The sequence below is a fragment of the Oncorhynchus gorbuscha genome, linkage group LG19 (assembly GCF_021184085.1).
Source record: "Oncorhynchus gorbuscha isolate QuinsamMale2020 ecotype Even-year linkage group LG19, OgorEven_v1.0, whole genome shotgun sequence".
In the NCBI taxonomy this organism is placed as follows: domain Eukaryota; kingdom Metazoa; phylum Chordata; class Actinopteri; order Salmoniformes; family Salmonidae; genus Oncorhynchus; species Oncorhynchus gorbuscha.
The window spans coordinates 17,822,546-17,838,035 of record NC_060191.1 but is presented as its reverse complement, the minus strand read 5'-3'; the positions used below and the strand labels follow the sequence as shown (position 1 = coordinate 17,838,035).

The following is a 15,490-nucleotide window of genomic DNA, read 5'->3' as shown; positions in this document are numbered from 1 at the left end:
TGGTTGACAAATAAAATTTGATTTGATTTGATTTTGATTTGATTTGACTATCTTGATCTCATGGTTCTAATATGGTAACATGTGCCACAGAAACTGATGACTCAACCCAGTGCAAATAGTCTGCTGTCTTTTAAAAAATGGTGTGTTTTCAAAGCAACAAACGTATATCCTGTAATATCTTTAACATCAGACAAACATTTTTTATTCACCATCACACAATTCACAAAACATGGTTGTCAGTATTAAACTCTCATTATATATATATATATTTATATAAAACAAGCCTACACAAGGTTATAAAATAGCTTTCCATTTAAAAAAACAACTGTAAATTTGACATAAGCCAAAGATAGTTGAAATGTTCAACAAAGTATATCTAAGATGAAGTTTGGTAAGGCTTTTAAAGGCTCTACACACTAAGACCACATTACACATGTCAGTGTCAAACATGTAATATCAAACATGGCTAAAACTGTGTATAGTACAGTAGCTCTGTATAAGCTTATATCAAGATGACACAATCAAATAATGTATGTTACCAAGTACTTTTTCTAATTGTATTAGAAATTGTACTCTCTAATTGTAGTTAATTGTATGAAATGCATATGTCTAAGAAAATTAAATCAGTTTGGAAAAGCCTTGACCTTTGATAGGCACACAGCAGTCAACAATATCAGAGGCTAAATAATAACCACATAATATTGTAAGGCAGAATAATTGCAATTGAGGTGAGCTATAAGTGGGACAAACTCGATCCTGTAAACCTCAAACCTAAACAAAGGTTTTGGCATTTTCAGAAAATAAATATGTCAAACTTAAAAGGCACGGACAAATACATTTCAGAAAATGGCTACACCCTAGGTCAAATGGGGGTGAGGTGCAACAGAAGTGGTTTGTAAACTACACTGGTTTTATCAGGAACCATGTCTGAGACATTAAGATTGAACTCTGTGGACCAACACTGGCTTTAGGCACCTGCACATCACGTGCTCGTTACGCGCATCGTCACTGCCATAGTCAGTCATTCTGTAACTTAGAGTAGTGTTGACCGGTGCATCACTCACAAAAGACTTCTCTCCATTTCCCCATGGTGGGATGATAGAGGTGGTCTGAGGCTGTGTTAGTGACCCCAGTGTCTTATTTAGGAATTGCTGCTGAGTCTACGGCGAATGAGAGAAGCAGGCTTGGTCTCCGTGTCCTCCTGGTCGCTCTCACACTGTCTCTGACAAGGGGACAAATGCAGAGATAGTCAGATAAGCATATCAACAGCCTCATCAATATGTTGATATTGAGAGGATAATAAAGGCTTTATAACAGTTCAAATAAAAGGCATAGTAATATTATGAAATATGGGTGCAACATTTGTCTGCTAGGGGTGTAGTTTTCCTGTTTTTGTTCCTTCCATGGCATGTAATTGATTACTTGTATATTAATTGTATATTACAATTGATTAAAATTGGCATTATTGATTGCCCAGACAGTACACACAGTTAGTTCTACAGGTCTTAATCAGACTTTAATAAAAGGGCAGAAGCCAGCATTTCTCCTGGTCTAGACCCAGTCCTTTCTGCTCTCTTACCAGTTCCGGGTCCTCCTGTGACCTGCTTTTACACTGCAACTGCAGGCGAAATAATCTGTTACACGCCCACACCATGTTAAACGACATCTACAGAGGGGGGGGGGTTAAGAAGGGTATGAAAAGAGGTGTCCATAGGAACGCAGTACTTTTGAAAGATTAAGAAGGAAAATATGGTGCAATACAATGTCTGGACCAGCAGGTGTCCCCCTCTCACCAGTATTGTAGGACTACTGCACACCAATGCAGATACAGGGTAGGAGAAAAGAAGAGGAAGCTACTTTGGAGTATTGAGATGCACCACTGGCACTTACCTTCCATTTCCTCTTGGCGTTGAACTTCTTGAAGCTTTTCATGTTGATGGATGATCGACTTCTGTTAGTCGCCTGTTTGCGCGTGAGGGGCTGATAAACAAGGAATTTAACGTGATATTTTAATAGACGCTTTAGCCTTTATCCAAAGTGACATGCTTTCCAGTGTGAATCACTAACAACTTTCCTACTCAAACCTTGTAATGTGCTTATGTTGGGTTTATGTATTAAAGTTACCCCAATCAAATCACAATTCTATCTCACCTTGATCCAAGGGTGTACTAGACATTCATTCGCTGTCATTCTCTCTCTGTAGGAGGGACACACATCATTAAGTAATAGACTGTTGCATAGTATACAGACGTTATAGACAACCATATCAATTACACTAATAAATGAATGCGTGACCATTTGTTTACATTGGGTCTTTGACCAGCAGTTTCTCAATAAAGTCTTTGGCCATGGCGCTGGTCTGGGTGAAATAGATCTCTTCAAACTCATAGATCATCCCCACGATGTTCTTTAGTGTCTCTTCATCATTATCTCCTTGAAAGGGGGACAAACCACTCAACCTGTAGAATAGGGGGGTATTAGAGAATATGTGTAGCTACCAGAGGAGGCTGGTGGGCAGAGCTATAGGAGGACAGGCTCATTGTAATGGCTGCAATGTAATACATGGAAGGGAGTCAAACGTGGTTTCATATTTGATACTGTTCCATAAATTTAATTCCAGACATTACAATTACCCCATCATCCTATAGCTCCTCCCACCAACCTCCACTGGTAGCTACGATATGTCAAGTTCAAATTGTCCACTTGTTCTGTATACTCACAATATGTAGGTTATCACACCAATACTCCTGGAGAGGAAAGAGAAGAGAGATGAGTGACTTTGTCCACAAAACTATTTACCCCAGCAGTCAAGGCAGCTGGGACATTTTGTTTTTCTAATGAATAACATTGTAGTAATGGTTACCACATGTCGGCTGCCTCGCTCAGGGGTTCGTAGTTAATCACCTCAGGGGCTGGGAGGAGAACGGAAAGGGAGAGCGAGAAAGAGAGAAATCATGAGATACACACAACACAATCCAGCCTTATCCAGAAAAAGAGAGTATGAGAGTATGTGTAAGAGATGAAAAGAACAGATAGTCAAAAAAAAATAGAGCGACATATTTTGTAAGGACCTGAGAATACAATAGAGGAGCGTGTCACTTCCTTTTGTCACAACAGTCACTGTGTCATTGTGTTAGGGAAACACTGGGTGATGTTAAGACTGCTGTTGCACAGTAGAATGGTATTCTCTAACCGACTTTAAATGCTCTAAATTCTTACAGTAAAACACATGAAAATGGGCAACTAGTTGGGGAATGAGTGGGTTATGGTAGAATCCATGGCCCTACAATAATCCCCATGCAAGTATTCATTCCGTTACACTTTGTGTTGGCGACTCAGGTTGCATCACGTACTTCAGGCCTGTTGAAACTCCTCACCTAGTCACACATCTCTCACTACCCCCAGTGCCCCACCACATGCTCTGATGTCACATCCTGTCCACAACCACACTACTACCCCTTGGAAACTGTCTCCATGGAAACTTCAGCACCTTTCTAGAGGCTCAGGCTAAATAAAAACTAAAACAGACAGGAAGCCACACACCATTATCACACACTAACAAAATGCTCACACATACTGACTGACACAAATTCCACCACCAAACACAGACAGTAAACACGTGGAATGTTCCACTTACCGATGTACTGTGGGGTCCCAGAGAGGCTCCTGTACTCCTCCCCCTGTTTGAGGCGATGGGCCAGTCCAAAGTCAATGATCTTGATGTGGGGGTGTGGCATCATCTTGTCTGCCAGCATGATGTTCTCTGGCTAAATGGAAAACAGAGAGCGTTACACAAACAATGCCAAATCCTGATGGAATGAAAAACAGCCCAACTGGATTTAGTCAAGGGTCAGGAAAGGAGGGGCCCGTCCCACCTAATTCACGGAACAACACTGGTTTCTATCGGCTCTATTGCTATCCTTGTGTCTCACCTTGAGGTCAAAGTGGGCAATGTTCTTAGTGTGCATAAAGCCAACTCCCTTGAGGATCTGCTTCAGGAACTCTATGGCCTCCTCCTCAGACAAGCTCTCCTTCTCTGCTATGAAATCAAACAGCTCCCCACCACTGATACTAGAGCAGAGATGGGAGGGGAGTGGAGGAGAGAGAAAAAGAGAGAAAAAAAATACAACAAATAAAGATAATTAAATAGATGTAAGTTTGCCAGTAGAATATCTTTCTCACATACAGATGTAGGATCTTAATTTGACCATCCTGTTACAAGAGAACATTTAAAACCATTAATATATTTGAGACTTTAAAAGGCTTCTGAAGTTGAATTTCCACTTTGAAATTTCAGACTTGATTTTCCTTTATGAATAATATATCGACCCCTACATAAATGTCCATTAATGATAATCCACATAATAATTAACATTTATTTTTGCTGCAGAATTGTTTCCCTGCTGTATCAAACTGGCTCAAATTAAGATCTTACATCTATCGACTTATAAAATAGCATCTCAGTCATTCCTATTAAACTTACTCAAAAGCGAATCAGCCTAAAAATTTGCTTCAAGATATTTTATTCATGCACACTCTTGCCTCTTGGAGTACAGCACCAGGTTGAATGCAGTTGTGTGTGTCTGTGGGTTGTTCAGTTATATTAATAGTTTTGAGTGGTCTGTCTGGCCTGGACTATTAGATTCGTATTGATAGGAGGATTAGATGGGCTGACGGGACCAAGTGCTTCTCATTGTGTTCCCATTAAACAGGGTGGGAGTGAGAGTGGTGCTCCACACAACTATTTCCATCCCACCTGCTGTGGGCTGAGGGGGGATGACAGACAGACAGAGACCAGCAGAGATCTCCCCCTCCCTCCATCTGTCCCCACTTGACTCACAGCTCCACGATGAGCACCACCTCAGCGCGACTCTCAAACACGTCCCTGAGGGCCATGACGTTGGCGTGCTGCAAGCTCTGCAATATCTCCACCTCCCTCTCCACACTCTTCCTCTCCAGGCCCAGGCGACTACTGGCGCTCCGACGCAGCTTCAGGAACTTCCCTGCCCAGCGGACCCCAGATGCACGCTCCAGCACCGCACGCACTTGCCCAAAGTGACCACTAGAGGGGGCCAGAGAGGGATGTTATAGAGAACTTTTGCATTGTGCTCGATATTACGCTGAACTACTCCTGTGATGCTAATAGGCCTAAAGCTTGTTTGAATTTGAGATGAGAGAGAGTAACTGAGGGGCATTGCACCTTTCTAGTACCATTTACTTAGCAGTGTATTCCTAGCTTTAAGTAAATTACGTAAAGTTAAATTCAAATCAATTCAAATGAACGTAAATTCAAGTCTAGCGCCGTTTCATTCTTTACTCCAAACCTTCACTCACCTGCCAAGAACCTCTCCAATCTCATAGTAGTCCTCCACATTCTGCAGCTTAATCTGAGCCATGGTCTTGCTCTTTTTCTCTCTTTCCCCCCCACACTCTTTTTCTGATTGTTTCCCAGAGCTACTGCATTCTGTAGAAGTGAGGGAAGAAAGAGGGATGACAGAAGAGGTAAACTAAAATGTATTTCAAAGATAGAAGCAAGTAAAGGCACCAGACAGCGTCAGGAACCATGGAAGAATGCCGGGACAATAAACAGAACTCTGTGTGTAGATAGAATTATGACAAGCGTATAGCAGCAAGACCAAAGTAGATAAACTATAAACTAATGGTAACAGACATGGACATAAATTGAAAAAAGGCACACGCACACAACCGTGTTCGCTGGCAGTCAGAGGAGTTGGGTTAAATGCGGAAGACACATTTCAGTTGAATAACAGACTAGGTATCCCTTTCCCCCTTTCCCTTTCCAGATGTTTTAGGTTGGCTCTAAGATGTTTTAGGTTGGCTTGGGGGGGGATGTTTTATATAGAACAGACATTTTCTACTGCGTGTCTGTATGTATATATAAGTATGTGTGTGTGCGTGTGTGTGTCGACATCACCTTGCCTGAGGTATGGAAGTTGTTTATGAATGTTAAATGAGTAATAGAGATGTTACTACGTCACGTTGATGAATGCTTTAAAAAAATGTTCCATCATGGCTTTTTGATTTAGCAACGAAAACTAAATAATTATTCTTCACTCACAACCACCAACACACATCCTTCCATGCTGATGCTGAAGCACAAAGGCATGCTCTGTATCTGTAAATATTTACATAACCCCAGAAATATCCTTCATTTATCAGTGAACACCCCAATGTGTTGTCAGCACGCACACACACACACTAACTAACTAACTAACTACGGGCCAATGTGTTCTGCTTAAACGCAACCCAGATGAGAATCATTCTGTGAAAAGAGAAAGACAGGGGCATATGGACACACCTCTCTATGTGGCCCGTCTACAGGGCCTGGGAGTTTCTACTGTGTATGAGTGATGCACGGCCTGATAACGGGTTCCAATCAATAGTCCGATAATACATCAATATACTCCTCACACTCAGTCATGGGAAGTTCTATCACTACATACCAAATCAACATTTTATTTATCACATGCGCTGAATACAACTGGTGTAGACCTTACCGTGGAATGCTTACTTACGAGCCCTTCCCAACGATGCAGAGTTTAAAGATCTATAACTAAAAATACGTAGTAAGAGGAAGAAAATAAAATACACAAGAATGGAGCTATATACAGGGAGTACCAGATTAATGTACAGTCGTGGCCAAAGGTTGAGAATGACAAATATTAATTCACAAAGTCTGCTGCCTCAGTGTCTTTAGATATTTTTGTCAGATGTTACTATGGAATACTGAAGTATAATTACAAGCATTTCATAAGTGTCTAAGGCTTTTATTGACAGTTACATGAAGTTGATGCAAAGAGTCAATATTTGCAGTGTTGACCCTTCTTTTTCAAGACCTCTGCAATATGCCCTGGCATGCTGTCAATTAACTTCTGGGCAACATCCTGACTGATGGCAGCCCATTCTTTTGCCTTATGCCAAGGTACTCCATCATGCTGGAAAAGGCATTGTTCGTCACCCAACTGTTCCTGGATGGTTGGGAGAAGTTGCTCTCTGAGGATGTGTTGGCACCATTCTTTATTCATGGCTGTGTTCTTAGGCAAAATTGTGAGTGAGCCCACTCCCTTGGCTGAGAAGCAACCCCCACATATGAATGGTCTCAGGATGCTTTACTGTTGGCATGACAGAGGACTGATGGTAGCGCTCACCTCCGCTCACCTCGTCTTCTCTGGACAAACTTTTTTCCGGATGCCCCAAACAATCGGAAAGGGGATTCATCAGAGAAAATGACTTTACCCCAGTCCTCAGCAGTCCAATCCCTGTACCTTTTGCAGAATACCAGTCTGTCCCTGATGTTTTTCCCTGGAGAGAAGTGGCTTCTTTGCTGCCCTTCTTGACACCAGGCCATCCTCCAAAAGTCTTCGCCTCACTGTGCGTGCAGATGCACTCACAGCTGCCTGCTGCCATTCCTGAGCAAGCTCTGTACTGGTGGTGCCCCGATCCCGCAGCTGAATCAACTTTAGATTATGGTCCTGGCACTTGGACTTTCTTGGGCGCCCTGAAGCCTTCTTCACAACAATTGCACCGCTCTCCTTGAAGTTCTTGATCCGATAAATGGTTAATTTATGGGCAATCCTTTCCTGTGAAGCCCTTTTGTGCACAGCAATGATGACGGCACGTGTTTCCATGCAGGTAACCATGGTTGACAGAGGAAGAACAATGATTACAAGCACCACCCTCCTTTTGAAGCTTCCAGTCTGTTATTCGAACTCAATCAGCATGACAGAGTGATCCCCAGCCTTGTCAAGACTCACACCTGTGTTAACGATTGAGTCACTGACATGATGTCAGCTGGTCCTTTTGTGGCAGGGCTGAAATTCAGAGGAAATGTTTTTTGGGAATTCAGTTAATTTGCATGGCGAAGAGGACTTTGCAATTAATTGCAATACTTCTGATCACTCTTTGTAACATTCTGGAGTATATGCAAATTGCCGTCATACAAACGGAGGCAGCAGACTGAAAATTAATATTTGTGTCATTCTCAAAACCTTTGGCCACGACTGTATGGTAGCAGAGTGAACAGTCTATGGCAATTCGAGCCTTCCTCTGACACTGCCTGATATAAAAGGTCCTGGATGGCAGGGAGCTCAGCCCCAGTGATGTAGTGGGCTGTTCACATCACCCTCTGTAGTGCTTTGCTGTCATTTACCATACCAAGTGGCGATGCAGCCAGTGAAGATGTTCTCGTTGGTGCAGCTGTAGAACTTTGAGGATCCAAGGTCCCATGCCAAATCTTTTCAGCCTCCGGAGGGGGAAGAGGTGCTGCCATGCCCGCTTCACGACTGTGCAGGTGTGGACCATGTTAAGTCATTAATGATGTGGCCGCCAAGGAACTTGAAGCTCTCGACCCGCTCCACAACGGCCCTGTCGATGTGGATGGGGGCGTGCTCTCCCCTCTTTCTCCTATAGTCCATGATCAGCTCCTTGGTCTTACTGAAGTTGAGGGAGAGGTTGATGTCCTGGCATCACACTGGTAAGTCCCTGACCTCCTCCCTGTAGGCTGACTCATCGCCGTCTATCATCAGGCCTACCACCGTCGTGTCGTCAGCAAACTTGGTGTTTGAGTTGTACGTGGCCACGCAGTCGTGGGTGAACAGGGAGTACAGGAGGGGATTAAACACAAACCCATGGGGGGGGCCCCGTGTTAAGGGACATCGTGGTGGAGGTGTTCTTGCCTACCCTCCCCACCTGGGGCCGACCTGTCAGGAAGTCCAGGGTCCAGTTGCAGAGGGATGGGTTCAGTCCCAGGGTCCATAACTTGGTGATGAGCTTGGTGGGGACTATGGTGTTGAACGCTGAGCTGTAGTCTAGGAACAGCATTCTCACATAGTTATTTCCCCTCTTGTCCAGGTGGGAAAGTGCAATTGAGATTGCATCATCTGTGGATCTATTGGAGCAGTATGCAAATTGGAGTGGGTCTAGGGAGTCTGGGATGATGTTGTTGATGTGTGTCATGAACAGCCTTTCAAAGCACTTCATAATTACAGATGTGAGTTCTACAGGGCAATAGTCATTTAGACAATGTTGGTCAGCTTGAAACATGTTGGGATTACAGACTGGAACAAGGAGATATTGAAAATGTCTGAAGACACCCACCAGCTGGTCTGCGCATGCTTTGAGAACGAACCCTGGTATTCTGTCTGGCAGGCGGCCTTGTGATTGTTAACCCGTTTAAACGTTCTGCTCACAGCGGCCATGGAGAGAGAGAGATCACACAATAATCTTTTTATGCTCCCTTCGTGAAAGCCCGTTTTTAGGATTGGTGTGTGATCTCGCTCTCTATGGCCAATGTGAGCAAAACGTTTATAAATGGCTGGATTTCCCTTTGTAATCGATTATCGTCTGCGAGCCCTGCCACATAAAATGCGAGTTGGAGCCCATGTAATAGGATTCCTACTATATTGTTCTTTTGCATGTTTGATTTTACATTACATTTACATTTAAGTCATTTAGCAGACGCTCTTATCCAGAGCGACTTACAAATTGGTGCATTCACCTTATGACATCCAGTGGAACAGTCACTTTACAATAGTGCATCTAAATCTTAAAGGGGGGTGAGAAGGATTACTTATCCTATCCTAGGTATTCCTTAAAGAGGTGGGGTTTCAGGTGTCTCCGGAAGGTGGTGATTGACTCCGCTGTCCTGGCGTCGTGAGGGAGTTTGTTCCACCATTGGGGGGCCAGAGCAGCGAACAGTTTTGACTGGGCTGAACGGGAACTGTACTTCCTCAGTGGTAGGGAGGTGAGCAGGCCAGAGGTGGATGAACGCAGTGTCCTTGTTTGGGTGTAGGGCCTGATCAGAGCCTGGAGGTACTGAGGTGCCGTTCCCCTCACAGCTCCGTAGGCAAGCACCATGGTCTTGTAGCGGATGCGAGCTTCAACTGGAAGCCAGTGGAGAGAGCGGAGGAGCGGGGTGACGCGAGAGAACTTGGGAAGGTTGAACACCAGACGGGCTGCGGCGTTCTGGATGAGTTGTAGGGGTTTAATGGCACAGGCAGGGTGCCCAGCCAACAGCGAGTTGCAGTAATCCAGACGGGAGATGACAGTGCCTGGATTAGGACCTGCGCCGCTTCCTGTGTGAGGCAGGGTCGTACTCTGCGGATGTTGTAGAGCATGAACCCTACAGGAACGGGCCACCGCCTTGATGTTAGTTGAGAACGACAGGGTGTTGTCCAGGATCAGGCCAAGGTTCTTAGCGCTCTGGGAGGAGGACACAATGGAGTTGTCAACCGTGATGGCGAGATCATGGAACGGGCAGTCCTTCCCCGGGAGGAAGAGCAGCTCCGTCTTGCCGAGGTTCAGCTTGAGGTGGTGATCCGTCATCCACACTGATATGTCTGCCAGACATGCAGAGATGCGATTCGCCACCTGGTCATCAGAAGGGGGAAAGGAGAAGATTAATTGTGTGTCGTCTGCATAGCAATGATAGGAGAGACCATGTGAGGTTATGACAGAGCCAAGTGACTTGGTGTATAGCGAGATTAGGAGAGGGCCTAGAACAGAGCCCTGGGGGACACCAGTGGTGAGAGCGCGTGGTGAGGAGACAGATTCTCGCCACGCCACCTGGTAGGAGCGACCTGTCAGGTAGGACGCAATCCAAGTGTGGGCCGCGCCGGAGATGCACAACTCGGAGCGGGTGGAGAGGAGGATCTGATGGTTCACAGTATCGAAGGCAGCCGATAGGTCTAGAAGGATGAGAGCAGAGGAGAGAGAGTTAGCTTTAGCGGTGCGGAGCGCCTCCGTGATACAGAGAAGAGCAGTCTCAGTTGAATGACTAGTCTTGAAACCTGACTGATTTGGATCAAGAAGGTCATTCTGAGAGAGATAGCGGGAGAGCTGGCCAAGGACGGCACGTTCAAGAGTTTTGGAGAGAAAAGAAAGGGATACTGGTCTGTAGTTGTTGACATCGGAGGGATCGAGTGTAGGTTTTTTCAGAAGGGGTGCAACTCTCGCTCTCTTGAAGACGGAAGGGATGTAGGGATGTCTCGTCTGAGGTCATATCGGGCTTCCTTGTATGCGTCCATGTCCAATTCCTTGTAAGCCGTAACCCTGGTCTTCAGCTCAGTGTGGATATTGCCTGTAATTACGCACTCCCAAACACCTTCGTGCGGCTATGGGCTCACAATTATTTTTCTGTCTGTGTGTGTGTTCGCTCACACCGGTGCATTTATCTGACAATATGCATTGATGCAAACTGGAAAAATATGTTAAAAAAAACAGGATGTGTGTGTCTGTGTGGTGTGCATGCATGCATGTGTGAAATGACAGTGTGTCTGTGTGCTTGTTTGAAAAGAGAAGAGTCTGATGACAGGGTGTTTGTGTCTATGCCTTTGTTGGGAGACAATAGCAGGACATGTGACGAGTATACAGAACCTGTCAAAAGTTTAGACACACCTACTCATTCAAGGGTTTTTTAGTTTTACTATTTTCTAAATTGTAGAATAATAGTGAAGACATCACAACTATGAAATTACACATATGGAATCATGTAATAATGTATTTGCATTTTTTAAAAACCTTTAACCAGGCAAGTCAGTTAAGAACAAATTCTTATTTATAATGACAGCAGACACCGGCCAAACCGGGACGATGCTGGGCCAATTGTGAGCCGCCCTATGGCACTCCCAATCACGGCCGGTTGTGATACAGCTTGGATTCGAACCAGGGTGTATATAGTGACGCCTCAAGAACTGAGATGCAATGCCTTAGACCGCTGCGCACTCTGGAGCTAAAAAAAGAAAGTGTTAAATATATCAAAATATATTTGAGATGTTTCAAAGTATCCACCCTTTGCTTTGACAGCTTGACATTCTCTCAACCAGCTCTATGAGGTAGGCACCTGGAATGGATTTCAATTAACAGGTGTGCCTTGTTAAGTTTTTTTATTTCTTTTTTAACTGGGCAAGTCAGTCTTATTTTCAATGAGGGCCTAGGAACAGAGGGTTAACTGCCTTCTTCAGGGGCAGAACGACAGATTTTTACCTTGTCAGCTCGGGGATTCGATCTTGCAACCTTTCGGTTACTAGTCCAACACTAACTATTAGGCTACCTGCCGCCTCAATGCGTTTGCTACAATCAGTTGTGTTGTGACAAGGTAGGGGTGGTATAAGGAAGATGGTATTTTACCAAATAAGGCCAAGTCCATATTATGGCAAGAACAGCTCAAATAAGAAAAGAGAAACACCAGTCCATCATTACTTTAAGACATGAAGGTCAGTCAATACGGAAAATGTCAAGAACTGAAAGTTTCTTCAAGTGCAGTTGCAAAAACCATCAAGCGCTTTGATATAACTGGCTCTCATGAGGGCCGTCACAGGAAAGGAAGACCAAGTTACTTCTGCTGCAAGGGATAAGTTAGAGTTAAATGCACCTCAGATTTCAGCCCAAATAAATACTTCAGAGTTCAAGTAACAGACACATCTCAACATCAACTGTTCAGAGGAGACTGCGTGAGTCAGGCCTTCATGGTCCAATTGCTGCAAAGAAACCACTACTAAAAGGACACCAATAATAAGAAGACTTGCTTTGGCCAAGAAACACAAGCAATGAATGAATTAGACCAGTGGAAATCTGTCCTTTGGTCTGATGAGTCCAAATTTGAGATTTCTAGTTCCAACAGGTGTCTTTGTGAGACGCAGAGTAGGTGAACGGGTGATCTCCACATGTGTGGTTCCCACAGTGAAGCATGGAGGTGGTGTGATGGTGCTTTGCTGTTGACACTGTCTGTGATGTATTTAGAATGCAAGGCTCACTTAACCAGCATGGTTACCACGGCATTCTGCAGCCATATGCCACCCCATCTGGTTTGCGCTTAGTGGGACTATCATTTGTTTTTCAACAGGACAATTACCCAACACACCTCCAGGCTGTGTAAGGACTATTTGACCAAGAAGGAGAGTGGTGGAGTGCTGCATCAGATGACCTGGCCTCCACAATCACCCGATCTCAACCCAATTGAGATCGTTTGGGATGAGTTGGACCGCAGAGTGGAGGAAAAGCAGCCAACGAGTGCTCAGCATATGTGGGAACTCCTTCAAGACTGTTTGAAAAGCCTTCCAGGTGAAGCTGGTGTGTGCAAAGCTGTCATCAAGGAAACAGGTGGCTACTTTGTATCATCTCAAATGTAAAATATATTTTGATTTGTTTAACACTTTTTTGGTTACTACATGATTCCAAATGTGTTACTTCACAGTTGAGATAGTCATCTGGAATGCATTTAAATTAATTAACAGGTGTGCCTGAAAGTTCATTTGTGTGTGAACGTGTGACTGTGTGCATGTAACTCTGTGTACGTACATGTGTATTTGACTGCATGTCATATGGATGACCTATTCTGGTCCACTACTAGACTACTGTAACACTAGTAAAACGTCTACTCCAGTACATCCATTGTCAAGGACTAACTGTCCAAATGGAAAAACATATACAGATGCTGTATCTTAAATTTGAGCCAGTTTCACACAACAGGAATATAATCCTGGAGCAACAGGAAATGTGAATTGTTATAATCAATGGACATTTTTTTGTAGGGGTTGATACCACAGGAGGCTGCTGTGGGGAGGACGGCTCATAATAATGGCTGGAACGAAGCAAATGGAATGGCATCAAACACATGGAATCCATGCGTTTGATACCTTTCCACTAATTCCGCACACGCCATTACCACAAGCCCATCCTCCCCAATTAAGGTGCCACCAACCTCCTGTGGTTGATACATTTTTCATTACGGCAAACCAAGTCTGAGATTAGGTGGAAATTACACATTTTAAAAGCCTTTTTCAACATCGAATACACTACAAGTTTGCATTTCCTGTTGTCGAGGAACATTACTGCAACGGGGATGATCAAATTAAGATATGCCATCTGTATAGCCCCAGAGATTAGGACACATATAGGGTATCACCACAGCTATGTCCCATAAAACAGAGAGAGCGAGAGAGAGAGAGTGCATGAATGAGAAGTGGGTTATTTATATCAAACAATTGTGAGAATTGACATGAAGAATGGGAGGGGAATGCTTTGGCCACTTGCGTGTGAAGGATAGAGTCTAACGTGGAATCATCCATTCAAGCCTGGAACAAGTGACAATGGAAAAGTTGATGCGTAATTTGTGACATTGTAAAAGCGGCGTCCATAGGTTTTGTATGACATTACACATCCCTACAAAAATAAAAATAATAATAGTGTTTTAAATGGCCAACACCGCTTGATTTTCATCAAATGGAACCAACAGACAGACGAGGGAAATGGCTCCTCATAAATAAGCCTACTCAAATAAATTGATTTTGGGTCATCTTTCGTTTGAGAAAAGGTAGACGGTGGTTATAGTTAAAGCTACTCACCCAAATAAATTCACGATAATCTCGGGCGCAGTTTTGATGTGAGGTTGGGCGTGTCACAACTTTCTACTTCTTCAACGTTGTAGTAGGCTTTACGAACGCCCGAATTTAAAGTAAATTTGTCTCCCTTGAAATGAAATAATTAGGTTGTGCCGTATTCCGACAGCAACCTGTTTCCGTGCCGGAGAGAGATTAGTAGGCAGACTGTTTCGACGGCTCCTTTATTTCAATGCGCTTTGGTTACCCAAGCCGACAGGGGAGCTAGAGAAACGCGACATACACCAAGGAAAGCCCTCGCATACTTTAAAAAAACCTCAATGTTCATGTAGACTATAAAAGGTGCCTGTGGTGGCCCTGAATCAATCCACTGATTAGTCTACTACAATCAAATTTCTTGGATATGTTACGTGCCATTTGCAAATAGGCCAACTGCACAGTACACTGGTTGTAGGCTACTGTGTGATGTGGTAAAAAAAAGTACCCTAAAGGCAGGGTTGGGTAGGTAACCCTAAATGTAATCCGTTAGTTACTAGTTACCTGTTTGTAATCAAACAGGTAACTAATTGTAATCAACGTAATTCTGTATTACCCAAACTCAGTAACTTAATCCGATTAGGCTACTTTCAGTTACTTTTGGATGATTTTTTCCCATTAAGGCCATAGGCAAAAATTGTGATTTTGCTTCATCTATCAATTTTCTGATATTGGGATATTTTGCAACTATAATTTCTATACTTTCAAAAAATGTACAAATACACCGGCAATAATGTATATAAATACTTTATTTGTATAATTTTATATTAACTTTGTCAACTACACCTACCATAAATATCGTTCTTGATAGCATGTTTCATGTAGAACTTCAATCGCTATTTTTAAAACTCTCCATGTTGAATCATATATCATGCAAAAGCTTGTTTTCCGGAGCATATCATTAGCTAGTCCATACATTGCAATAGCCTTTGTAGACGTAGTGCTGAAAGATGAGAAATGTCCTGACATGCGACTGGTTACTGGCATTTAATGGCCCTTCCGGCAACCTGATTGGTTAAAATGCCTCAAGAGCCGCACAGCACTTTCTTGTTTGAAAGCATCTCCTGCAAAGAATCAACGTAAAGAGAGACTAAATT

General features: G+C 43.6%; 1 protein-coding gene across 2 annotated transcripts; it reads right to left on the bottom strand.

Moving 5' to 3' along the window:
- Positions 1-175: 175 nt before the first annotated feature.
- LOC124006221 (death-associated protein kinase 2-like) lies at positions 176-14,635 on the bottom strand. Of its 2 annotated transcripts, XM_046316075.1 has the most exons (12): positions 14,364-14,634; positions 5,335-5,464; positions 4,841-5,062; positions 3,933-4,071; positions 3,638-3,767; positions 2,864-2,912; positions 2,721-2,747; positions 2,307-2,459; positions 2,152-2,197; positions 1,891-1,980; positions 1,580-1,666; positions 176-1,222 (listed from the first exon to the last, which is right to left on the bottom strand). In XM_046316075.1, the coding sequence occupies exons 2-12, from the start codon at positions 5,394-5,396 to the stop codon at positions 1,142-1,144; spliced, it is 1,086 nt and encodes a 361-aa protein (XP_046172031.1). In that variant the 5' UTR covers positions 5,397-5,464; positions 14,364-14,634; the 3' UTR covers positions 176-1,141. The 2 variants fall into 2 exon arrangements, with proteins under 2 accessions (XP_046172031.1, XP_046172032.1); XM_046316076.1 differs by lacking the exon at positions 2,307-2,459 and having other exon boundaries at positions 14,364-14,635.
- Positions 14,636-15,490: the final 855 nt, after the last annotated feature.